Raw genomic sequence first — 27,800 nt, 5'->3', positions numbered from 1 at the left:
TAACTGCTGCCAGGGAAGTCCCAACACTGAGCTTTTAATGAAGACTTTAAAGCAAACTTGAGTTATTCCCAGAACATGTTTATATATTCAAAACCTCATCTAAAAACCAGGAGAAGCCCTATGTTGGTTGATATGGCTTTTGAGGGATGACCTACTTTTACGATCTGATCTGTATCAGGTTTTTATGATCTGATTCAGGAAAAGAAAGAAAAACTGCAGTTTGAATTTGGGGTATACTGAGAATTCCATTGCCTTCCAGAAATCCAGGCAAACCAATTGAGTTTGTCATGGACTGATCTGAGGGCTCGGTTTATGGCATGGCTGGGCTCCAGGACTATCCTAAGGGCTGTAGCTAAAGACTGTACTGTTTTAGCACAGAAATCACGGTATCTCCTCTTTACTGGGCTTCACAGGGTTTGAGGCCCCTTCTTTGCTACCCTTTAGCTTCCTCTGGGTTTGCAAAACATGCCAGCTTGTGATGGAGCCTTTCTAGACAGAAACCTTTATATCCTCGGGGGCAGTATATTGCTTCCCAGCAGTTCAAGTAAAAACTTAATTATAGCCTTTGAATTGTTGCATGATGTGACAGAACAAGTAAAATTGCCTCAACTATTCCAATGCACTTGCTACAGGTTTATTAGAATTTGAATAAATGAACCTCAAATATGTCTTTAAGTCACCGCGATGTGAATGAAAAAGAAAAGTGGCTATAAGGCACCATGCTCCCTCCACCATGCCATGGACTACTTCCAGAGAGCAGAAAGGGATGGGAAATAAGATTTCTTAACTTGGTTTCTGTGATCACATTTAATTAATGCCTTCTATATATTATGATTTGATACATGGCCCCCTCAAGATTTTAATCAGCTACAGATCTGTTCTTAATAATTGAAATTTCTTCCCCCAAATCTTGATTTTTGTTTTCTACATATACATTTTTCTGGCATCCTTCCCTTGGCATGGTGATACACCCTGAAAAAAAACAAGGGAACTTTTTGTTATTCAATAGAGGGCCTCTTGAGCAGGTTGGAATGGGAGAAAGGTACTGTTACTGCTAAGTCGCTTCAGTCGTTTCCGACTCTGTGTGACCCCAGAGACGGCAGCCCACCAGGCTCCACCGTCCCTGGGATTCTCCAGGCAAGAACACTGGAGTGGGTTGCCATTCCCTTCTCCAATGCATGAAAGTGAAAAGTGCAAGTGAAGTCACTCAGTTGTCTCCGACTCTTAGCGACCCCATGGACTGCAGCCCACCAGGCTCCTCCGTCCATGGGATTTTCCAGGCAAGAGTACTGGAGTGGGGTGCCAAAGGTACTGCTACAGAGTAATAATTTTTCTTCCTACTTCCTTGAGGCTTTTTAAAACCAAAGTCAGAAGTTACATAGCTCGATCCCCAACCTTAAATGCAATCAAGTGATATTTTCAATTAAAGTCTTCCAATCTTGACATTCAAGAATTTCTCTATGGTGAGACTTATAAAATTTATATGGAAGAACATCAAAGTTCTTATAAGAGTTAAACCATGGGGGTGTTTCCCTGGAGGCCCAGTGGTAAAGAATCTGCTGCCAATGCAGGAGACACGGATCCCTGATTCAAGACGATCCCACATGTCACAGAGCAACTAAGCCTGTGCCCCACCACTACTGAGCCTGTGCTCTAGAGCCCGGGAGCTGCAACTCTTGAAGCCTGTGTGTCCTAAAGCTTGTGCCCCGCAACAGGAGAAGCCACCTCAATGAGAAGCCTGCACTCGGCAACTAGAGTAGCCCCTGCTCTCTGCAACTAGAGAAAACCCTGCACAGCAACAAAGACCCAGAATAACCAAAAATTAATTAATTAATTTAAAAATTTTTTAATGTTGGCATTCCCTAAGACTTAATCTTTAAATCTCTCCATCACACTATACCCTTGGTGGTCTCATCTAACCACATAACTTGAAAGATCATCTATCAAATGCCTACTTCCAAGTTTATACAGATACCTTCTTGAAAAGGGCATCATGTACAAGGAAACTATGTGGGCAAGTCAACTTAATTCTCGAACCCAAGTGACTTGCTTCATGATATGTGGTGAATGACTTGGGCCAAGACATCTGAGAGACAAGACAGAGTGGTTAAAACCGGAAGCTGTGTTGATCCTGGGAGCCCCGTGGGAGAAGGAGCAGGACACAGCAGGAGTCAACCGCTCAACTGGTGCTGCCAAGCCTCAGGACGTGACCGGGAGAGACACGCGGCAGCTCCTCTCCTACCCTGCTTCGTTCCCACCTGGACTGTGCACAGGATGTGGCTGAAATACGGTAATACGCCTGCTCTTGGCCTCCTGGGACAGGAATTAAGGACTTAAATGAAAGTATTAAGTGGTCTATTTCATTTTCCACCCAGAACTATGACAATAATCATTGTTACCTGCAACATTTTAAACAAAACGTGCTAAGATCAACACACAATGCTGTTTATTAAACTGGTCAAAATATGCTCAAAGTGAACTTCAAAAATTTAAAACATGATAGCGACTATCACATACCATACAGAAGTAATTTATCTTGAATACAACCTATTCAACATGTGTTCCTTGACAAAACACATCCATGTTACTACATACAAAGTGTACATATTCTGATAGTGGTCAAACCATCCTGAAAGCTTAAGAAAATTTTGACAACAAAAATTATAACAATAGTTACCAAAAGAACAGCAACAACAAAATATTTATACATAGAAACATTGGTTGAATAGTTTTAAAGGCCTTTTATAGAAAGTATGACCTAAAGCCTAACACCTGGTTGGTTCAGACAAACCCACCTCACTTTTAACAGATTGAAACTTAATGGAAAAAGTTCCCCTTATGAGGACTAAGCCAGAAAATCCTTACAAACGGTTCATCCTTTTTGAAATCCAATCACTGAGTTTGTAAGAGTTTACACAAATGTTCTTGATGAAGCATTCCCATTCCCATCTGTAGAACACACTTTAGCTACGGAATAAAATCATTCATCTACCTTTAACTTCAAATCAAGGGGAACATTACTGAGAAAGTCACAACAAGGTGGCGTCCTTAATACATAATAATGGCATGTGCAGGAAATGCACCATTATTCATACATGTGACGCGCTGTAAATTGCTTCCATCATCAGAACTAATTGTAGTGATTATTAATGCAGTGTTATGAACTGTCAGAATTGCTGTACGTAATTACATTTGTGCAAATGCTTCATTACCTGCCTAATGAATCTGGCATATATGCACATGTAAACCACTGTTTTTGTTAACATAATGAAGGACAATTTTTTTTTTTTTTTTTTTTGGTACTAAGCCACTGATGTAGAACTGGTTTGACCTATCTTCTCAAGTTCGAGCATCCACTGTTGTAAAACCTTTGATCTGGTTTATTTTCACACTGGGAAGAAGATGCATACATAGTGTCAGCTATTTCAATAATAGCTTCAAAAGAGAAATTATGGTCCATTTGACAGTGCCCAAAGACTGACAGCTTCCACACACTCCCTGGAGAGGTTATCTGACCATGGACACTTACGTTAGGGTTTGCCTCTAAGTAGTTGTAGAGGACGCTGGCACAGATGGTGAGGTCCCCGGGACTGAACGGGTAGCGGCGGCTCCAGCCCTGGGGGCCAAACCTCAGCCTCCCGGCAACACAGGCATGGAAGTAGCACAGAGAGAAGAGGATGCTTTTAAACTCCTGTTCCTTGGAGCACACTTCGAGTGAATCCTGGGAGAAAAGAAAAAAGGAGTGATCATCTACCTGTATGGTTTCCAGGAGCAAGGGTCTGAGGTTTCAATTATCTTGTAGAGGACTCAGAGAGACCTAGGACAGAGGTGACACGCAGCTTTAAGCTGGGAGAGCATAAGAGGAGACTGGCACTTGCTAGTCTGTTGAATTAAGAGGAATGGTTTTATTTTGCTTCAGTTATACCTTTGTTCCTCTAGAAAATGAGACCGTTCATTCTGACCAGTGGTAATACTGTGTGACGTCATTTTCCCCTGCAAAAATTTCCTTGTACAATCTGGATGACAAAAGGCCATCATCTTAATTTCATCAGTGTAGCAGAAAATGAGTGAATGCCAGCTCTCCATTCCTCCCAGTTCCATGGTAATACAGATGATCTGAGCACACGGCCACTCATCGCAGAATAATTTCCCAGCCTCTCTTGAAGCCGGATGTACCACATGCCAAGGTCTTTTCCAACAGAATTTGAGCAGAAGTGATGTGTGCAACTTTCTTATCACTTCTTAAAAGGAAATTACTTACTCTGCTTATCATTCTTCCCCCTTCCTGTGAGCTAGAAATGACAATGATTGGGTGACTTGGAAGCCATGAGTTAGGTATATGGTGGAGGCACCAAACAGCTTGGGTGTGTGGTTGATTTCACAGACCAGAGATGTTACTTATGTGCAACAGAAATTAAGTTGGACCATAAAGAAGGCTGAGTGCCGAAGAATTGATGCTTTTGAACTGTGGTGTTGGAGAAGACTCTTGAGAATCCCCTGGACTGCAAGGAGATCAAATCAGCCAATCCTAAAGGAAATCAGTCCTGAATATTCATTAGAAGGACTGATGCTGAAGCTCCAATACTTTAGCCACCTGATGCAGAGAGTCTACTCATTGGAAAAGACCCTGATGCTGGGAAAGATCGAAGGCAGGAGGAGAAGGGGATGACAGAGGATGAGATGGTTGGATGGCATCACCGATTCAATGGACATGAGATTGAACAAACTGTGCGAGATGGTGAAGGACAGGGAAGCCTGGCGCGTTACAGTCCATGGGGTCGCCAAGAGTCAGACATGACTGAGTGACTGAACAACAACAAATTATCTTCTTTGAATCACTGTAATTCTGTACTGCCCCTTGACTAATACAACTAATATAACCACCACGACAACTGGTTTTCTTCCAATGAACTGGAAATAAAATTCACTGTTGGGATGATAGACTTGCATATAGAAGAGTGGAAAACATAAGCCCTGTATAGGAGATGTGTAAGATGTTTTTTGAAAATGCAGAGGGAAACCTGTTATGCTACACTGATACGGTTCTGGCCCCCAAAGCCATACAGTTAAAAGGTAAAAAATAGCTGTCTGTGGCTTAAAGGTAGTACTGAGCCATTCTCAGTTCTGTAAGGCAAATGAGGAAAAGTTGAGGACTATCCCTTCAGCTGATGCTGGGCAGCAGAGGATGATGAGGCCGTATCAGCACCTTCTATCCTTTAAAGTGGTCAGATTACACACAGTCTACAGTGTTCTTGCCTGGAGAATCCCAGGGACGAGGGAGCCTGGTGGGCTGCCGTCTATGGGGTAGCACAGAGTCGGACATGACTGAAGCAACTTAGCAGCAGCAGCAGCAGACATTTAAATGGATAGGACAATGTGGGCATCTGCAAAATCTTTTTAGCCTGTTCTGGGTGGGAGTTCAGATCTGGCCTCCCAGGGCCTTTCAGTAAAAGTCTACACCCAGCCTAAATTTGTTCTCTTGGTCCAGGACTAGAAGAGTTTTTTAGTTCCTTTCTGTATTGCTTTCATCAGAATCCCGGGTTACCATCAAAAACACTTCTAGAATTGGCCAGGCCACAGACCATACAGGCCCAACTAAATCACTAGGTCATTTCTCGGATATTTGTGGGACTTGAAAGTATATGACCATTACAAATAATTTTTCCACTATACATCAAGTAAAAGGCGAGCTTGTGAAAGGAGAGAAACCATATAATTGGAATTAATTGACAGTAAAGAATCTGCCTGCCAATGAAGGAGACATAGGAAACATGGGTTTGACCCCTGAGTTGGGAAGATCCCCTGGAGAAAGAAATGTCAGCTCACTCCAATATTCTTGTCTGGGAGATCCCATGGACAGAGCACCCTGGCAGGCTACAGCCCGTGGGGTTGCAAAGAGTTGGATATGACTGAGCGACTAACATTTTCAGTGTTGAAGGATATAAAAATTCATTGCTTTTACAAGTAAGAAATTTCTAGGAGACCAAATAAAAGTGACATGATTTTACTTAAGGAATATCTAACTACTCACCTAACTCCTCCATGAATTACATATCAGTTCAGTTGCTCAGTAGTGTACACCTCTTTGCGACCCCATGAATCGCAGCACGCCAGGCCTCCCTGTCCATCACCAACTCCCAGAGTTCACTCAGACTCACGTCCATCGAGTCGGTGATGCCATCCAGCCATCTCATCCTCTGTCGTCCCCTTCTCCTCCTGCCCCCAATCCCTCCCAGCATCAGAGAACCCAAAGTACTACAGTCAGTACATTATTTCCATCTATACTTCATATAACCTAGTTTTAGCCTCAGTGCTAAAGAAAATCACAAGTCAATGCCCATTTCACTATGTTCTGATAACATAAATGATGTTAGGAGAAAATATGAACTGGGCTTTCCAATAAAAAGTATAAGTGTACCTAACAGTCCACATTCCAGGACAAGTGATCAAATGTTCGTATCAGGGAATATACAAATGACATTGTAAAGAGAGTACAGGCACTCACACATAAGTATGTTGCATGCACACAGATACCAATTTAATATGCACAATTACCAATTATTTGATTCTACTGCAAATCTTACAGAAAAATAAATTTATATTTTTACTTTAAAAATCTGGTTATCTGCAGATGAAAGGAGCTCAAGCATTTATGACATCTCCAAGAGGCAGTGCTATTGAGCCAGAAGAGGAAGAGGTAGGCGGCATCCTAAAGATATGGTTCTTTACATATATACATGTAAATAATTGTCACTTAGTGATTATATTTACATATTCTAGAATGTTCAAGGTAGTAAAGGAACAATACTAAATGAACTTTGTTCACTATGAGTACACATGTCAAGATTTGAGGATATATTCTGATTTGGGGAGAAAATTAAGAATACAGATTATATTTGATTTGAAAATCAAAGGACGTAAAACAAAACTACCCAAACAGAACAGTTAATGTGTTTAGATTCCTTGGGTGCTTTTCTCATCTAAGGACACCCAGGCAACAGGAGCCACTAGGACTCACTCAGCACACCCAAAGGGGAACCAAGCTAGAGGGCGGTTAGCATCCTTTGTCACAAGCTTTAGCAGATAGGATGACAGCCACAACATACAACATCCGGGATGGTACGCTTGGGAGAGGAGGTGGCTATGAGGGACACCACTAATTGCCAGCCCCAAAGTGCCTTCATGCTGACTTTTAGCTGTCCAACATAGAGTTACTTTCCCCGCCTCTCTTGCAGCTAGGTAATGCAGTGTGAATAAGTTTGACCGATGAGTTGAAAGAAGTAGTGTGTACTAACTTGAAGAATGTATCTTTACAAGAAAACAAACATGTTCCCTTCATCATCTTCTCTGTTCCTTCTTTCATCCTACTTTCTGGAGCACAGAAACAGGAGCGGCCACTCTCACTGCCACCTGGGACCAAGGCAAGCCCATCCTAGAAACGTGGTAAGCACACTGGGCTGATGACAAGTCTGTGGTGACACAGAGGCGCTCCGAATGGCCTGGATCCCGAATTCTCGTGTGATAGAAATACCTTTATAACCTTGTTCAGGCCACTGTTGTTTTGTACTTCCTTCATAAATAGCCAGCCATAATTCTAACTGATAAACAATGCTAGGAATCTATACACAGAGAGCCAGGGAGCACAGACTACTACCCTTTAAATATATAATCCGAATAAAAACTACATTTTTTCTAACATGACAACAGTTCAGCATTTCATAAAAACCTCTTTAAAAATTTTTAGATATTTTTTAGAATATCTATTTGGGTGGTTTTGGCTAGATTTGATGCAAAGTTTATTTAGTGAATCACATTAAATATCTTTGCTTTCACTACTTATGACTATATTTAGTCTTAATATTTCTGAGGAGCCTTTCCAGTAGGTAAAAAATATTGTCCCTTAAAGTTCTTAAAAGTCTCTCCAATAAATGCAATCTTCAGTTAATATAAGTGGTTTTTCAAGGAGCAGTCAAAAGAACTGATACTTTCACAAACTAGAACATGCTGTTCTCACTGGAGAAGGAATTCAGGCACAAGCTCTGGGGATCTGAACACTCCTGTGACTGTATGCAACAATGTACATTTCCCTGGGGAGAGTGTCTGTAGTTTTACCTGATTATCAGAGTGCTGCTTACCAAAAAAAAAAACCTGAAGGGCAACTGGGCTGCAGCCTATGAAATGCTTACTTTTACAAAGACAGCTGTTCTGGGGAGTTGGATAAATCCTATTTGAATATGTCAAACTACTCCTTTGTCTCTTACTTTGGCAAAAAGCTCAGGAATGTCATAAATGGCAGGAATTATGACATGAGTCAAGGGATAATAAGATACATGCCTGCCTTAGTTCACACAAAAGGATGATTCAAATATGTAACAGATTCAACAAGAGTTTCTGAGCGCCTTTTGTTTATACAGCCCATCATGTAAACAGGCTACAAACTACTCAATTATTGAATTAGGCAATTAACTGTATTCTTCAAAACTATATTCTTAGGTGGCCAATTATTTTAATGCCTTTATAATGTTCATTTGGGTACTGGTCCAGAGGGTACTAGATAAAAAGTTAATAAGCATGTAGGCATATTTTCGGAGTATAATAATGTTTCTAACAGGAGGCTGAATACTTATCACCAAATTATATGTGTTTTCTCTTTAGGGCTTATTCTACTTCTCCTAATAAGAATGTTTTTTACTGAGGATTTCCAAGAAATTAGAGGAAGGAATGGGAGCTCACAGAAATGGCAACAAGGAAACTGACAGACTTGATTATAGTAGAGACAGATGTGGTCATCTGAACAAAGACAGTAATGGTAATAGAATTATCATTAATTTATAAATGTATGAATTTGTTTTATTTTGAAAGGAGGTGAAAATGTAAATTTGAAGGCAGTATGGATATAATCTAAAAAGAAGGGCTTTAAATTTACTGATATCAAAATCATACCTAAAAATATTAAACATTATACCAAAACTTGCTACGTCATCGTCATCATCCTTCTGAACAACATCAATAAGAGCAATGGCTTTTCCTCTTTCTGTGGTTAGAAATACTAGTCTGCCATGTTTGTCTTCAATGAGCAAGTTTCTCAAAGAGGCACATGATTGTTCATTCTCTTTATATATATGGCTGTGGTTTTAGGTCTCACAGTCTTGTGAGAAGACCCTGGCTTTGGGCTTCTGCTTTCTTACCTGATCAAAATTGTAGAGAGCAGCATGCAAATTGGCCAGCATTCCTGTGGGGGGCTCATTAGTGATCTTGATGGAATTTTCCAGGAGCCCCTGAGGGATGACATGCTCGCTGGGTGGACATGCAGACTCAGCACTCATGAAAACCCTGTAATCTCGGTGGCTTCCCTGGCTGAATCTTTCAAGCAGTTTCTCCAAGGTTCTCAGCCACTTGGCTACCAAATGGACATTCTGCAAAAGAGCATGGTTTATGACTGCTGTGAAATACTGAAGTACGTTACTTAAATTACAAGATTACAACATTTTCCCTTACAGAAATGTCTTGAAAACACAGAGAACCATGATTTAAAGTTTCCTTTATTAACACGTTAGGGGGAAGAAAAGACCATGACAGAATTGAGCACTGAACACATTAAGTGTTCCAAATCACTACAGGTTGTCTTTGTAAACCAAAATCTCCTTCCAACACACACCTACTTCCAACACCCTCCAATCACTGAGATGGAGGTCTTGATACTTTGCCTTGTTACAGTTCAAACTCAATAACTGAGACTAATCTGGGTTAGTTTGACCAAGTATAAGAACTAAGGGCCAGAAATGCACCTGATCAGCCACTTCATTGTTACTGATGGAAATCTCCTCTATTCCAACTCCTACTCATTGGTGTATGAACTCTAACATGGAAACGAGGGATCAAAGACCAGCTGAGAAAGCAAGCAATCACTCTTTGTTAAGATGCGTTGTGTACTCCTAACTATTTAACTTAAACCCCAGGGCTGTCAGAAATCGGGTAAGAAACAAATGTCACCACCATCACTCTTTGATTTTCAGTTTTACAATTTACAAATAGGCTCCTCCCATTCTAAACACCCACCATTTCAGCTTGGTAGTTGGTGCTATGAGAGATGTATAAAGATACCTCACATGATCTCTGGCTTTGGAGAAGCCCTTGCTATAGTGACTGAAAACATCATCCCCAGGAATGCATCATTATTTCCAACAAAGAAACACATTTATGATTATAATGGCTAAATGATGGCAAACAGGGAAGGGGAATGTAGGCAGCTGTTTTGCAGGCAGCTCTGTTGCAGGAAGCAGCTCTCTGCAGGATAGCCTCCTGTCTTGTCACATTAGCAAAGCTGTATCGTAGCTAACCTTGACCTAGGTGCCCCCATGTCCTACTCATCTCTGGTCCTAGCACACCTCTCAAATCTTTTGATCACACAATGCCTTACCTAACCTGTTGATTCTTCCCTTAGATCAAAGCAGCAGAAATGGAGAGTAAGTCCTTAACAGATGACTAGATCTTTTCCCCATCCTCCCCTTTAGTAATCAGGTGAGCAGACTTTGTGAACAATTAACATCTGAAGAATGACCGCAAGGTGCTAACAGGCTTGTGTGCGTTGGTGGTGGTAGTTCAGTAGCTAAGTGGTGTCCAGCTCTTGCGACCCCGTGGACTGTAGCCTGCCAGGCTCCTCTTTCCATGGGATTCTCCAAGCAAGAATACTGGACTGGGTTGCCATTTCCTTCTCCAGGGGATCTTCCTGACCCAGAAATTGAACCCAGGTCTCCTGCATTGCAGGCAGGTTCTTTACCGAATGAGCTGTGAGGGAAGCTCGCAAAGGGGGATGGCAAGAGATCTGACCCCCTACCTCAATGATGAGCTGAGATTACTTTTTTCCTTTCCCTTTAAAACCTTTCATTGCTGAGCCGAACCTTCAGAGTTGGTTCTGGGAGCTGAGTCTGCCTTCCCCAGGTTGCCAGATTTCTGAATCTGGCAATCTTTCTGTTCCTACCAGCATTTGCCTCTCCAATATTGGCCTTTGGAGCAGCAAGTGGCCAAATCTGAATTTGATAACAGGAACAGTAATGTAGATATCTTTCTTCAAAACAGTTCTGTTGTAAAAAGACCTACGCCAATCCAGTGGTTGATGTTATTAGCCTTTTCTCCCTTGGGAGAATACTGAACATTGGAAGGTGTCAAGGCCTGAATCGTTTCCATCCAAGTACATATGTTGAGTCCTAACCCTCAGTGAAAAAGCAAGCGAGTTCCAGAAAAAACATCTATTTCTGCCTTACTGACTATGCCAAAGCCTTTGACTGTGTGGATCACAATAAACTGTGGAAAATTCTGAAAGAGATGGGAATACCAGACCACCTGACCTGCCTCTTGAGAAACCTGTATGCAGGTCAGGAAGCAGCAGTTAGAACTGGACATGGAACAACAGACTGGTTCCAAATAGGAAAAGGAGTACGTCAAGGCTATATATTGTCACTCTGCTTGTTTAACTTATATGCAGAGTACATCATGAGAAACACTGGGCTGGAAGAAGCACAAGCTGGAATCAAGATTGCTGGGAGAAATATCAATAACCTCAGATATGCAGATGACACCACCCTTATGGCAGAAAGTGAAGAAAAACTAAAGAGCCTCTTGATGAAAGTGAAAGAGGAGAGTGAAAAAGTAGGCTTAAAGCTCAACATTCAGAAGACAAAGATTATGGCATCTGGTCCCATCACTTCATGGCAAATAGATGGGGAAACGGTGGCTGACTTTATTTTTTTGGGCTCCAAAATCACTGCAGATGGTGATTGCAGCCATGAAATTAAAAGATGCTTACTCCTTGGAAGGAAAGTTATGACCAATCTAGATAGCATTTTAAAAAGCAGAAACATTACTTTGTCAACAAAGGTCCGTCTAGTCAAGGCTATAGTTTTTTCAGTAGTCATGTATGGATGTGAGAGTTGGACTATAAAGAAAGCTGAGCACCAAAGAAGGGATGCTTTTGAACTATGGTGTTGAAGAAGACTCTTGAGAGTCCCTTGGACTGCAAGGAGATCCAACCAGTCCATCCTAAAGGAGATCAGCCCTGGGTGTTCATTGGAAGGAATGATGTTGAAGCTGAAACTCCAATACTTTGGCCACCTGATGAGAAGAGCTGACTCATTTGAAAAGACCCTGATGCTGGGAAAGATTGAGGGCAGGAGAAGGGGATGACAGAGGATGAGATGGCTGGATGGCATCACTTACTCAATGGACATGAGTTTGGGTAGGTCTGGAAGTTGGTGATGGACAGGGAGGCCTGGCGTGCTGCAGTTATGGAGTCCCAAAGAGTTGGACACGACTGAGCGACTGAACTGAACTGAGCCCTCAGCTCCTCAGAATGCAGCTGTATTTGGAACAGGTTCTTAAAAGAGGTAATTAAGGCTAAATGCAGTCATTAAAGAGGACAGCATGCCAACCCACTGCAGTATTCTTGCCTGGGGAATCCCTGTGGACAGAGGAGTCTGGCGGGCTACAGTCCATGGATTTGCAAGCAGACAGACACGACTGAGCAAGAGCAACTAAGCACAGCAAGCCCAGCAGACATTAAAGTGGACCTTAATCCAATATGACTGGTGTCCTTATAAGAAGAAGAGATTAGAAGATAGACAGACAGACACACATAGAAAGAAAACCATGTCAAGAAACAGGGAGACTAAAACCATCTATAAGCCAAGGAGAAGGACCTCAGTTAAAACCAACTCTGCTGACACCTTCATCTCAGACTTCTAGCCCCTAGATCAATAAGAAATTAAACTCCTGTTGCTCAAATGATCCAATCCATGATACTTTGGTATGGCAACCCTAGAAAACTTCTACAGTAGGTAAGGGGTCTCTAAGTTTTCTCCCTTACTTGCTACTAGATGATAAGGAGAGTGCTTATCACATCTAACTGTGCACTCATACAAGTAAGCAGGAGCAAAATCTATAATAAATATCTGTTTTGCATGCTCAAATGTGTTCTAATTCTCTACCTCAAGGACCATGACAATGCCTTGCTTGGAAAGTTTATGTGAAACAAATGTAAAAATATCCCTAGGTGGTGACTTTGGAGTCAGGGAACAGAAAAATCTCCAAGCACACCATCGCTGTACACAGTCACACTTTGGAATCCAGCCTGGGGACCATTCTTGAGGGTACCAGCTTTGAGACTGGCTAGATATCCGTGGCCATTTGTCCAAGGGCAGCAGTGTTTGTGCAACGTTTTTAGTCAATACACATATGTTGAAAATGACCCACTTTGCCCATGAAAAATAGTTTTTAATTCCATTATTTTAATTCACAAATGATCTGGTGTGCATGAGATAAAGACAGCGCCAGCCTGCTACCTTAGCTATAGTTTTCTGTGGAATGTGGATTTTCTGACAAAACACTAGTAGTTGCCTAAACATCTTGAGGGGGGCTATTTCTGATCATAGTAATTGACTATGGTGGAGTCTGGATAAGAACTTATTACCATGTGCATATGTATTCTTTGCCCACGCCAACAAAACTGAATGTAAAATACAAATAATATAACAAGTTCTGATTATGCTGGTCTTGTCATGCTTCAAAGTCCTGCTCTTCATTTAACTGCCAAAGGGATACTACAAATCTTCGGAAACTGCAGAGTGTGGCGAAAAATAGCAAAAAAGTTACATTCTAAGTTTCTGGCTTATCACTTAGAACAAAAGTCTAGAATAGATATCCAAAAGGAGACCTTCACAAAGTACAGTCTTTCAAGGCTTTTTTTTTTTTTTAAATGGGAAAAGTTACTACTTGCATTTTTTGGGGGGGAAGGGGACAACTGGTAGCTCAGCACAGACATAAAACTGACAGAAACATTTTGCTGTGAGTACTGTCTTCTCCTAGGAGATAGCTGCAGCCCTCCCAGTTTCATGCAGTCTGAGCCTCTGGATGTGAGGATTTGCAAAGGACTCTTTCTTCTGTGGGAAAATCCCAGGGTCCACACGACTGCCCAAGCAACACCTGCTAGTTTTAGAAAAACAAACCCTCCACTTTCAGCCATTTGACTCTGTGAGGCTCAGAAGGGGACACGTCATCCCAAGTCCCCATACTGAAGGCTCATGGTTTAAGCAGTAGGGTCTACTCTCCCAGAAGGTTATATTCTGTGTGGATAATGGGCAGCGTCTTTGTGCATCCAATTTTATTTTAAGCATAAATGCAAACAGCATCAGCCCTGGACACTGGAGACGTTAGGGAAGGCCAGCGTCCTGACCGCGTGAGGTGGCAGTGTGGGCTAGCTGAAAACACATCGTCTGCTGCCAAACAGACTCTGTCCTTTTCCCACTGGGTGGCCCTGAGGCCCTCCAGACTGCTCGGAGGCTCAATTTTCTTATCTTTACAATGGGATGGCCATAACTCCCCTTGCAGCTTTGCTGTGATGATTAGCAACAATGTATCCCAGGAATGAATTGCCTAGTAGAGAGTCTGGCATATAAAAGAGAACCTTTGTGCTCCAAATCAAAAGGCTATTTCCAGACCCCCCAAGACAGCTGGCATGCCCTGCTGTATAAGGAGTCTGCTTGGCCCCTAGGTGCCGCCTGAAGCTCGCCTGGCCTCCATGGGTTTTAGGTTCTTGCTGGTGCAAACTAAAGAATGCTGCTTGCCATCTCTTTCTATAAGGATGACATCATCAGCCACTGCAAGCACTGGCATTCAACACAACCTGCAAAGTGTTCAGCGTGGAGGCCGGGAATAAGGCACTCTATACGCTGGGAAATCTGGTAGAACAGACCTTCACAGTTAGATATTTTCAGGAGAAAATATCTTATGAATCTCTTTCTTGTATCTTTTTATATCTAGAAAATCACTAAAATCATTAGCAGAGATATCTGCTCCTTGTGACTAGCAGCAACCCTCTACTGAGACGTGTGCTTGGTTACCAAAACCACATACACACTGGCCTCTCCCCACTACCTCTCTGCTGTAGTTTCTCAGAGCTGAGAGTCTGTCTCCCGGGCTATAGTCCCCATTGAAGTCCCCAGATAAAACTGAACTCGTACCTCCTTTGTGTGGTTTTTTTTTTTTTTTTTTTTCAGTTGACACCAGAATCCCGAATCATGGAAACCACTCCAGAGAACACTGACTGGCAGACTCATAGACCCATATATATAAGCCCTGGAAAGGATAAAGGGACTAATCCTCAATCCTTTAACTTACAAAGAGAATGCTACACAATAAGCTAGGGGCAGAGTCAGAGTCATAGGAGATAATGAGATATGAAAAAATGCTCTGTCAACTTTAAAGCTATATGCAAATGAGAGATGTCATGACAACAGTGTTGGTACTCTGTCTGTCTGTCTGTCCTCAAGCCCTACTGGGTGTTTCAGATATATGTGCATAAAGAGAATGATGGGTTCCCTCTAGTATTTTAAATTTTAGGATTTCTCTGGTGGTCTAGTGGATAAGAATCTGCCTGCCGATGTAGGGGACATGGATTTGATTCCTGGTTCGGGAAGACTTCATATGCTGCAGGGCAACTAAGCCCGGGCACCTAGAGCCCATTCTCCATAAGAAGAGAAGCCACCGCAACTAGAGAGCAGGCCCCGCTCACCACAATTAGAGAAAGCCCCATGTGGCAGCGAAGACCCACCGCAGTCATGAATAAATAATTTTTTTAAAAAATTTAAACCACAATGGCTAGAAAATCCCTCAAAAGATGGTATGTATTCTTGTCGGCAGAGCTCCTTGTCACCTTGGAGGTGTCTCTGCCGCTGAGGGCACCCCCAGGACTCTGCAGATCACCCTGTGTTATGTGAAAGGCTCATGCCCACTGGGCAGGGTGGCTCTGCACTGCCCTTAGTGCTCATTCCCCGTGCTGCCCCTGAAAACGTGATACTCACCTGGAGTATGACCCAGTGTCCTTCTCTGGAAGCCTTCTCCAGGGCTGTTTCTGCCACCATCTCCTGCCCTTGTCCTAAAGACACGTTGTGGAATTTTCCAGAGTCGATCGTAAAGCCCAGTCTTTTGCCTGCGGGAGGGCATGACACAGCAAGCAGAAGAGTGAACCAAGGAGGGGTTAGAAAGGTCCGGCATGCTGTTACCTGACGTCCATCCGTGGCAACTGCTGTTACCTCCTGGGTCACTTTCCTAAAGAATCCAAACTAAACCTCTGCTGTTTCAACAGCATCATTTTAAGCTTTCAGTGTCAATGGCAGCCTCCCCACAAGCATTAGCAAAGCCTGTGGGAATTAGTTCCCCTGGTTTTATCATAATAAAGCTTTTGACATTTTGATAGGTGGCAAGCGTTGTTATTAAGTTTTATAAACTCCTGCAGGAGTAGCAGGACACTGCCCTCATAAAAAGGAGCAACATGTGGTCGGTATCACATCGTTTTTTTGACCGGATCAGCTCGTTCGGTAAAACGCAGGAGCCTCTCACCTTGCGAGGCCGTGCTGGAATGCGGCACAGTCAGGTCACAGCTCTATTAACCCGGAGTTCTCCGTGCAGACCGTGGGGAATAGTCATCGAAAGCACAAAGCGACAGTGCCTAGCACAATCGAATAGACTTGCTCTAATGACCATTATTTAGTCACAGGGGGCACAAGATTACAAGAGCGTGGAGAAAATTGCCCTCTGGCCCTCATCTAGTCAAAAGGTAGAAAATTGTACAAAAGAAACTTGCATTATGCCAACCAGAGGAATGCTCCATTTAAACATTTCTTCTGACTACAGTGTTATTAACCTTACATTTTCCATAGATTCAATCTCCAACAGATGAGAAAGGGAAGGAAAAAAAAAAAAAAACCCAACTAAGATAACTGTGAGCTGAAAGGAAGGTTGAGTTGGCGCTGGGTGCGAGTCAGGGCTGGATGGCCACCGCCTGGCCACTCACCCAGTATCTCCAGGTCTTTGAGGGCATCTACTCCTGGAGAGAGGATGAAGAATATGGGGGTGGCGGGGCTGCTCTCCTCAAATGCTTTAACCAAGTCCAATCTGGTCCTCTCTATATACTTGGCACCCAGTTTTTCCTCCACAAAATTCCTGTAAAAAAAAAAATGCCAAAGATAGGATCGGTGCTTTTGACCTTGAAAAGTGTCACAACTTGAATCAGCTTAAACTGCAGATGCAGGAAGGAAGCCAACCTTGTTTAGAACATATGATGTCTTGTAATAATGGCAGTATGAATCTGACTAGATTTATGCAGTCAAGTCGGTGAAATCTCTCACTGCTTTAGAAGTGATGAAAATCAGAAGCCTATGTTCTTTTTGGGGGGCTACTGAGACCCTCCTGAGTATCATCAGCTGCCTGCATGTGGCTTTGTGTCCCCCCAAACCCCCTGCCAGGCCCCCCATTACTTATGAACAGTTCATTAGATTTGCCACCATGCAATTTTCCAGCCTGTTGGGCTTCTCATGAATATACAAATGCTTTTTGGGATGTTTCTAACACAGGGAAGCTCAATTAAGCAGGGATTATTTGCCAGCAGCATCAGATTTAGCAGAAAGTAAGTACTACTAAGCAGAATTAACTTGTAAAGTAGGGTGCGACAGACGCTTCTGCAAAGGGAAAATTGGCTGAAAAGACAAAGCAAAGGAAAAAACCTGCGGCAAGTGAATACTACTGAAGAAAAAGCAGCTCCATAGGGAAGGAACTTGAGAACTCTCTGGCTGGTGAATTCAAATTAGAATTAAGCAGCATATTACCACTGAGAAGCCAAAAGGGCAAAGAAAAAAGGACACTTCAGCCAAGATTCAGACAAGGGTTCTGCTTTTAAATTGCTCTGGTTGCAGAGTTACAGAACTATAAGTGAATCCCTGAAAGGAATTCATTTTTTGTTTGATGTGCAAAATCTTCAGAGCCAAAGTGCCGCCACCAAGTGAAAGACAATGAGACTCACACTAGGATAATGCAAGTGCCTGGCCTCTGAACTCTGCCAGCTCTCTTCCTAGAATATTTCCATCAGTTTCCGGTTTCCCCTGCTGATTTCAGAACTAAGGTTTTCAGGAAGAATACGCTCAGTCCGCTGACAGACTAGCATACTGTTCAGTGCTTAGCAAATCTTAGCAACAGTAGTGATTATAATATAAAAATGCTGGCAGAATCACTTTTCATTAACACGAACCATAATGTCTCCACCATTGAGTCTCCACCAGATACTTCTAGTCTTTAAGACAAAGTTTCCTCTAGGTTAATTTCTCTAAGAGCCAACTGTCCCCACCTGAGAGCATATGTCATTCTGTCTGGGCGCATTGCTCTCAAAATAATCAGCTTCTGTATTAAACTTTTCTTCTTCCATTCTTGTGGTAACTTTTCCTTTTCTGGACACTCGGATTCTGCCCACTTCCTCCACTGCTTGGCAGATCCTTCCACATCTCGGTCGAGGCCTCGAAACTCTTCCATGAGGGCGACCGCCTGTGATAAAATAGGGGAGCAGAGGAGACTAACATAGCAGCCAGTGTAGAGCAGCCTGGAGTCTGAGACAAAGAGCTGTGAATGTTGAGGTGAGCTCCCTGTGCTAGGCAGTAGGTCCTTGGTGATTATTTCATACCTAAAAAACCACAACACTGTTATTCATCTATAACATAAACTAAAAATTAAAGAATAAGAAAGAAAGAAGGGCCTGCAACAAAACAAAAAAAATAAGACGTGTGACTATATTGGATCCTATGCAGGTAAAGGGATGCTGGACAGTCTTCATTGCCTCTTCAGATTTACTCAGGATGCTCCCTGTCCTGCAAAGGTGGTGATTGTGAAGGATGACTTGAACAAAGCGTCCTGGTTTTCTGCCTGGTTGGGTCTGACCAACAGGAAGCACCGGCAAGAGGCTGGAGGGCCAGTGAATGGAGGCGAAGGTACCTCTTCCCCAGTTGGTTTTCTGTGCTGGTGCTGTTTAGTAATGGCTCCGTTTCCTTACGGAATGCCAGAGTTCCGAGAGGCTGGCTCTCTCCATAGCTTCCTTTCTCAGGAGTTTCACGAACTGTTCCTTTCCCACCCTTTCCCCTCCCCATCCCTGGCTGATCCCCTCATCTTTCTTCTTATACAATGAAAATATACTCTTTGTTAAACTTTTAAAAAATCATACTTTGATTTGCCATTTGTTTTCTGCTGAGACCCTGATACACAATTGAACTTGAAGTTATAATTCTAGAGTAATAATCTAATTAAAAATTCTATTTAAAAATAAAATCTAAACATACTAAAAAACTAAGGAAAAACAAAGATATTTTCAATACAGAGAAATGTTCCTGTCTTAGGGGAAAAAAAAAAGAAGAGTATGGCGAGGCTTAGTACATGAAGAGCATCTCTGAGGAATTTCAGAGTCAGAGAATAAACTTTTAGTAATAGAATCTTCTGACAGAAACGTGGAATAAGGATTTACAGTTAGGGTTGTGCTGCTTAAACATTTTACAATGATAATACATGACTACACCACTGTATAAATTAACAAAACTATTTTGAAAAAGTGGAGAAATACTATAAAAAAGAAAAACCAAATGAAGAAACAATTCAGGTCAACTGAAAAAAAGATCACTTATACTCCTCAACTTTAACCAAAGGTCCTGTACATTATGCATATTTATTAACAACTTTCCCATCCATAAATAGATCAGAAATTCCTTTACTTCCAAATAAAAAAGGGAAATTAGAATATAGTTGGTGGACATGTAAATTGGTGTAGCCACTATGGAAAAGAGTATAGGAAGTTCTTCAAAAAATTAAAAACAGCATGTATCTACAACTAAAATGGTGTATATCACCTATATTTTTTAAAACTACATTTTAGAGAACTGAGATTTGAAGTAAGATTTAGAAATTTTTTGAAAAATCACGTTCCCAACATACCTTAATAGCACTCCATGATTGATTAGTGAGGAAATCAACAGGACTCTGGTAAGTGTGTTCAACTGTGAACCGAAGCAGGAAATCCAATTCAAGATGATCTATCTCTTTCTTTCTCAGCAAAATCTTGAGAGGAAACAAAGCAGAAAAGGGTCATGTGGTCTGCATCAAAATCCAGGATGCAGTCACCACTTAATAGACATGGCTGAAAAGGCAGAACTAAGACTTCTGAGAATTCCTATAGATATATATCAGTTTGTGGTTAAAATAAGGGACCTTAGATTATACTCATGAACTCAAAATCTTGATTGAAAATCTAATAGCAAATAATTACCAAACCTGGTTCATTTCAACACCTGTGCCGACTAGCAGCATATTTAAAATATGCTTTCATATTTAGCCTTCTACTGTTAGATCAAACTTATCTTGAAACTTTTTATACAAACTGAGAAACCCTCAGATGAAAATGGACCGAATCACTAAACAAAAGGTAAAACTAGTACAGTGAGTTAGTCCTGATATAGAAATTATAGTCAATAAACCATGAGATATGTAAGACTTTTCTTACACGTGAGATTATGTTGAGAAAAAACTGGAAGTTGTTTTACAGACACAACAAACACATCATGAACTGAACTTTAGGCATGTTGGTTACAGAGCTGATAAACAGTCCACAGAATATTTAGGAGGGACACAAATGAAATATTCCTAATTTCCACATAGAAACTATAACATCTTATAAAGGTAAACAGGTAAAATGTTTGAGGTTTGTGCTATTTAAAAATTCTAGATATTTTCAAAATGCATTACAGGTGGTAACATGTATCAGAATATTATTTTATTGGATAATTTTTCTTAATCCAATTTGATTTCATCAAACAAAAAGTTGTCCTCATATATATAAAGCTTACATTTATGTTAGTATTTCAGATAAATAATCCGTATACATATTCTAAAAAGTTTTAAATATATGTACACATGTGTGTATACATATGGTACCATCCCTGGTCCATTACTGTTCATGAACAATACATGTAAACATACGAATGTCAGCAAAACCCACAAACAATATGATTAAAATATGGGCAGAGGAACTGAATAGTCATTGTACCAAAGAAGGCACACAAATGGCTGACAGTTACATGAAAAAGTGCTCAACATCACTCATCACTAATCATCAGGAAAATTCAAATCAAAACCACATGAGATGTCACCTCACACCTGTTGGGACGGCAATTAACAAACAGATGAGAGATGACAAATGCTGGTGAGGATATGAGACAGGAACCCTTGAACACTGTTGGTGGGAATGTACATTGGTAAAGCTACATGGAAAAGAATATGGAGATTCCCCAAAAAATTAAAACTAGAACTATCACAGAATTCAGCAATTTCACTTCTGGGTATACATCCAAAAGAAGTAAAATCACGATCTCAAAAAGATATCTGTATTCCTATGTTCATTACAGCACTTTTTTTTACAATAGCCAACATACAGAAACAACCTAAGCCTCCATCTATGGATGAATGGATAAAGAAAACGTGGTGTGTGCGTGTATGTATGTATGTATAATTTTTATATATGCACATTCATATGTACAATGGAATATTACTCAGTCATAAAAAGAAGGAAATCCTGTCATTTGTGACAAGATAGATGGACCTTGAGGGCATTATGCTAAGGAAAAGAGTCATAGAGAGAAAGAGAAACACTGTATAATCTCACTTTCATGTGGAATCCAAAAAAACAGAACTCACAGATACAGAGAACAAGTTGGTGGTTGTCAGAGGCAGGTGGTGGGGGTGGAAAAATGGATGAAGGTATGAAAAGGTATAAACTTTTAGTTATAAACAAGTACTGGGGATGTGATGTACAGCATGGTGATCATAGTTACCAATACTCTATGGGTATTAGGAAGTTGCTAAGGAGTAAGGCTTCCCTGGTGGCTCAGTGCTAAAGAACTCGCTGCCAACGCAGGAGACACAGGTTCCATCCCTGGGTCAGGAAGATCCCCTGGAGAAGGAAATGGCAACCCACTCAAGTATTCTTTCCCGGAAAATCCCATGGACAGAGGAGCCTGGCGGGTTATAGTCCATGGGGTTGCAAAAGAGTTAGACATGACTTAGGGACTAAACAACAATAAAAGAGAGTAAATCTTAAAGTTCTCATCATGAGAAAAAAATGTAACGATATGAGGTGAAAGCTGTTGACTGAACTTATACTGTAATCATTTCACAATATATACATAAGTAAGATCATTATGTTGAACATGCTGGCCTAATACAATGTATGTGTCTATTCTATCTTGATAAAACTGGGAGAAAGTTAAAAAGAAAAATTCCATTTTGTAATGCATTACTCCTGTTTATCACATATATTATAAAATGATTCCACCCATATATTCTTTTTTAACCCAAAGGACTCTATTAACATCAAAACTATTGAAAGAGAAGTGATAGTTTATCACTATTAACAGCAGGTATTTAAAAATGCCTTCTTTGAGCAAAGTACCTAGGAAGACACAAAACAAGACATCTTTCATCAAGATTTGAATTGACCAAAAAAGTTATACAGCAAACAGACTAATAAAAGGAACACATGTTTATTTCATCTAGGAATGAGGTCCTCGATGTTTTTTTTTCCCTCACCATGGGTACTTGTATTTAAACAAAATCATTTGCAGAATCCACATGAGAAAGAGGTCTTACTGAAAGTTGGAGTGTGAAACCTGGAGCTCTTTCCATACATTGACTGTTTTTTAACGGGGCTCTGAAAACCTCCCAGGACCACTCAGATTTGGAATGTTAACCTTGAGATTCTCTCCCAGAAACTCCCCAGGAGGATAAATACCTGGGAGGTCTGTATAGGACCTGGAAAGGTGAGGCCAGCACCTCATGGGCCTGTTTCACAGAGTGATGGCCGATGTGGTTGCCCCAAGTGCAAACCCACCCAAGCCACTAACGCTGACCGACTCACAAGGCTGACATATGCCCAGGTTCCCTCCGGGAAACTCAAACTATCTTTAGGCCACCAAGGGCTTCCGAACAGCAGTGAAGTAGCTAATACACAGAGATGCGAGACTCGGGTTCTGGGGCTGCTTTTCAGTGACTGATTTCCTCACCTGGAAAGCCATCTGGGACAGAAAGGTGAGTTTGTCCTTCTCAAACAGTGCCTGGCTGGTGTAGAGAAAGACGGCGTGGGTGATGCTCTCGGTCAGGGCGGAGATGCGCCCCGGCATGTCCTCCACCTTGTCAGTCTGCTCGATGGCTCTGTGGAACAGCATGTTGAAAGCCTGGGGAATTCAAGGCACTGTTAAGGGGTGACAACTGATGGCAGGTGTCCAGCTAGTCCCAAGCCAGAGGCTACAGTGTATGGATGGGGAGAGAGAACAGGATGGGTTTTACAAGGATTCTATGAGCTCTAGAACAGTTCCTGGCATGTGGTAAGGCCTCAGTGAAAGTTTGCTATTATTTTTAACATTATTTCATAAAATCTACCCACGTTTTCTTCCTAACCAACTGAATTGCACTGTCCTTTGTCCTTCTACCCATGCAATTGAATATATATATATATATATTCTTATTTTTAATTTTGGTAAAATACACAAAGGGTAAAATTTACCATCTTATTAGTTTTAAGTAGTATTAAGTATATTCACACTGTGGTACAACCCATTTTCAAACTGTTTTCTTCTTGAACAACTGAAACAGTGTTAGACAACAACTCACTTAAAAAACTCATTTAATTATATCAATAACTCCCCATTCCTTGACAACCACTATTCTACATTCTGTTTCTACAAGTTTGACTGCTCTAGGTACTTCCTATGGTGGAATTTTATAGTATTTGTCTTATTGTGACAAGCTTGTTTCACTCAGTATAATGTCATTAAGGTTCATCTACATTGTAGCATACGTCAGAATTTCCTTCCTTTTTAAGGCTACATAATGTTCCACTGTATGTGCATATTAGCTGTGGTTGTTCAGTCACTAAGTCCTGTCTGACTCTTTGCAGCCCCATGGACTGCAGTATGCCAGGCTCCTCTGTTCTCCACTGTCTCCTGGAGTTTGCTCAAATTTATGTCCACTGAGTAGTGATGCTATCCAATCACCTCATCCTCTGCTGCCCGCTTCTTCTGCCTTCAATCTTTCCCAGTATTAGGGTCTTTTCCAATGAGTTGGCTCTTCACATCAGGTGGCCAAAATATTGGAGCTTCAGCTTCAGCAAGTCCTTCCAATAAATATTCAGGACTGATTTCCTTTAGGATTGACTGGTTTGATCTCCATGCAGTCCAAAGGATGCTTAAGAATCACAATTTAAAAGCATCAATTCTTCAGCACTCAGCCTTCTTCATGGTCCAGTTCTCACGGCTGTACATGATCCCTGGAAAAGCTATAGCTTTGACTATGCAGACCTCTGTCAGCAAAATGATATCTCTGCTTTTTAATACGATGTCTAGGTTTGTCATAGCTTTCCTTCCAAAGAGCAAGCATCTTTTAATTTCATGGCTGCAGTCTCTGTCCGCAGTGATTCTGGAGCCCAAGAAAATAAATCTGTCACTGTTACCACTTTTCTCCCTTCCATCTGCCATGAAGTGATGGGACCGGATGCCATGATCTCAGTTTTCAAATGTTGAGTTTCAAGCCCGCTTTCATCCAGGGCTGGACATTTGGGTCTATTATGAACAATGCTATGAACACGGGTGTACAAATGTATCTTTGAGACCATCTTGTAATTCTTTTGGGTATATGTTCAGAAGTGGAATTGCTGAATCACATGGCAATTTTTAAAACTGTCATATCATTTTCCAAAGTAACTGCACTGTTTCACAACCCTTCCAACAGTGCACAAAGGTTACAATTTCTCCAGATCATTGCCAACACTTGTTATTTTCTGTTTCTTTTTTTCCCCTGAAATATTGTAGCTATCCTAATAGATATGAAATAGTATCTCGTTGTGATTTTGGTTTGCATGTTCCTAAACATTAGTGATGCTGAACATCTTTTCAAATGCTTATTGGTCATTGGTCATGTCTTATTGATCATGTCTCCTTTGGAGAAATGTCTCTTCAAGTCCTTTTATTTTTTTGTTTTTGTTATTCCACCCATGTACTTTTGTGATCCCCTTTGATTATTTCATTCTTTAAAAAATCACTCAATATTTGATTTTACTCATATGTCTTGGTAGCAATGGGGCTTTTATATAGATTTTTACATATATCTATAGATATTTAAATATATAGCTAAACATAGCCAACTATATACATCTATAATCCAAATCTATATATCTATAAATAGATATAACATAAAAATATCAAATTTTTTGACTGGTGGACAAGGACTAATATACTTGAAAGAAAGTAAAGCCCTACAACAACTGACAGTAAATATGGGTAAGAAGGTATTAAAAAAAAGTACTTATTTGCTATTTACATTTTAAAAATCCATTTTTAATTTATAAACAATAAAATGCACCCATGAAATAAAAAGCTCAATGAGTAGCGATAAATGTATAGACTTCAGTAACAGTCACTGCAGTCAAAATGTAGAACCTTGCTATCCATGTCACCCTAAAAAGTTCTCATGTGCCTCTCTGCAGTCCGTTCCCACCATTATCCACCCCATCCCTGCCCACTGCTGAGCTGTTTCTCTCATGGCAGATTCATTTTAGATGTGCACTTCTAGTAGGTTGTTTTCGAATTGATTCCCTTTGGGTTAAGACCTAGAGTAAACATTTAGATCATTTTGTAACTTTATGAGAAACTGCCAAACTGTTTTCCAAAATAGTGTTAGCACTTTGCATCCCCACTGGCAAAGTGAGAGAGGCGTAGCACCACATCAGTGCTAACACTTACATTAATGACAGTCTTGTATAATTTTAGTTTTTCTATTGGGTATACAGTCATATCTCATTCTGCTTTTACTCTGCATTTCTCTGATGATTGTTGAGCGTCTTAAAAATATGCTTATGGGAAATATATATCTTGGTAGACAAGTCCAAGCCTTTCCTCCATTTTTTGAGTTAACTATTGAGTTGTATATTCTGATATAAGTTCTTTGTGAAGTTTATGTATTGGAAATAACTTTTACTGATCTATGGCTTAGTTTTTCACTTTCTTAATGTCTTTTGATGAGGCTAACTTTTTTCTTTCTCTTATACTGTAAGAAATTTTTATTTCTCTTATACTCTAAGGATAAATCTTTGCCTAAACCAAAGCCCAAAGACTTTCTATTGTTCTCCGGGAAATTTTACGGCTTAGCTTATTCATTTTTAACTCATTTTATATAGAGTGATGTAGTAGCTAAGGTTCATTTTATTCCACGTGGATATCCAGTTGTCCCAGCACCATTTGTTGCAAAAATGATTCTCTCCTCAGTGAATTGTCTTAACACTCACTTCCAAGAATCAGTTGACCATACATTTATGGGTCTGCTTCTGGACTCTTAATTCTGTTTCATTGATCAGTGTATTTTTATTTAGGCCAATCAGTGTAGTAAGTCTTGAAATCATATACTGTAAGTCTTCCAAATTTGTTTTTCTTTTTCAAAATTAGTTGTTTTTAAATCCTTGGCATTTCTACATAAATTTTAGAATCTGTTAGCCAATTTCTACCAGAAAAAAAAAAAAGCCCTTCTGGGACTTTCACTGAGACTGAATTAAATCTATAGATTAATTTAGATAGAATTAAAATCTTAATAATACTGATTGTTCTGAGTCATAAACATGGTCTTTTTCTCCATTTAGTTGAACCTTCTTTAATTTTCTCAATAATATTTTATAGCCTTCAGTATGCAGATCTTGTATCTGTTTTGTTAAAATTAACCCTAAGAGTTTCAGAATTTTGGAATCTACCATAAATAGTATTTATTAATTTTATTTTCTAAATGTTTATTCCTCATATATAGAAATATAATGGATTCTACATATTGACTTCATATCCTGTGATCTTGCTAAAAACTCACTGCTTAATCCTAGTAGTTTCTCATGAAGGTTGGTCATCTGTGGAAAAAAGATGGCATTTCTTCTTTAAAATTTCTTTTTTTTTTTTGTATTGTTTCACTGGCTATAACCTCTAGTGCAATATTGAATAGAAGTGTTAAGAGAAGACATTCTTGTTTTGTTTGGATCTTAGAGGAAAGTATACCATTTTTCAACATTAACATTAGCTGAAAATCCTCACAGATGCCCTTCAGCACAGAGTATGATAAAGTGACCATTTTATCCCAGTTTTCTCAGAATTTTTTTTTAACCAGATGTTTTAATTTGTCAAGTTCTTTGCATCTTCTGAATTATAGGCTTTTTCTCTTTTTTATTTTATTAATATGAAGAATTACATTGTGTGATTTTTAATGTTTAACCAACTTGCACTCCTGGCATGAATTCCAATTGTTCATAACAGATTATGCTTTTTATATGTGGCTGGATGCAATTTGCCAATCTCTTTTTTAGTAGTTTTCAACAATGTTTCTGATGGGGGCTGCTCTGTAGCTTTCTTTCCTTGTAATACCATAGTCTATTTTTGATATCTGGGTAGGCCTGGGCCTGTATTAATTTTCCCCTTTCACACTGCAGGGAATCCAAGCCTGCTGGGAGCCAGCGTGAGGAACTCCGCCCGTGGCAAAGGTCATGAGGAAGGAGGCTCGGCATACGCAAAGGCGGGATTGAGCCTCAGGAGTCCCCCTGGAAATTCTCAAGCGTCTACCCCCAAAACCAGAGTCTGACTTCTTTACTACTTTGTGCTCTCACCTACACCTCTGACTTTATGGGGGGCTGTCCCCTATCACCATCTCTCTCTCTGAAAGAGAGTTAACTTACAGCTCTAGTTAATAAAGTTCCTGGGCGTGACAAGAGTGTTTTAGTTCACAAACTCCTTTTGAAGTTCTCTAGCCTGCCTGAACAGGTTCTTCCGGCCACATGTGATTGTTCACAGCCTCCCAACCATGAGAGGCACGAGATGTTCTAAACTTTCTAAATACAGATTCCTTTGAGCAGTTAGAAGATTATT

General features: G+C 40.6%; 1 protein-coding gene across 11 annotated transcripts in view; it reads right to left on the bottom strand.

The window, feature by feature from the left end:
- DNAH11 (dynein axonemal heavy chain 11) overlaps positions 1-27,800 on the bottom strand; it is a 367,742-nt gene that overhangs the window by 20,255 nt on the left and 319,687 nt on the right. For all 11 annotated transcript variants that reach the window (XR_008717731.1, XR_008717733.1, XM_055589961.1 and 8 more), the window contains 7 exons: positions 22,917-23,087; positions 19,798-19,920; positions 18,173-18,366; positions 16,847-16,995; positions 15,855-15,982; positions 9,189-9,416; positions 3,530-3,721 (listed from right to left, as the gene is read on the bottom strand). Coding sequence is in view for 9 of the 11 variants with exons in the window: in XM_055589961.1 (XP_055445936.1) it covers positions 3,530-3,721; positions 9,189-9,416; positions 15,855-15,982; positions 16,847-16,995; positions 18,173-18,366; positions 19,798-19,920; positions 22,917-23,087 (1,185 nt within the window). In the remaining 2 variants the exon portion in view is untranslated. The remainder of the gene's footprint in view (positions 1-3,529; positions 3,722-9,188; positions 9,417-15,854; positions 15,983-16,846; positions 16,996-18,172; positions 18,367-19,797; positions 19,921-22,916; positions 23,088-27,800) is intronic.

Source organism: Bubalus kerabau, chromosome 8 (genome assembly GCF_029407905.1).
Source record: "Bubalus kerabau isolate K-KA32 ecotype Philippines breed swamp buffalo chromosome 8, PCC_UOA_SB_1v2, whole genome shotgun sequence".
NCBI classification, from domain to species: domain Eukaryota; kingdom Metazoa; phylum Chordata; class Mammalia; order Artiodactyla; family Bovidae; genus Bubalus; species Bubalus kerabau.
The sequence above is the reverse complement of the archived record's forward strand: the minus strand, read 5'-3'. Positions and strand labels throughout refer to the sequence as shown.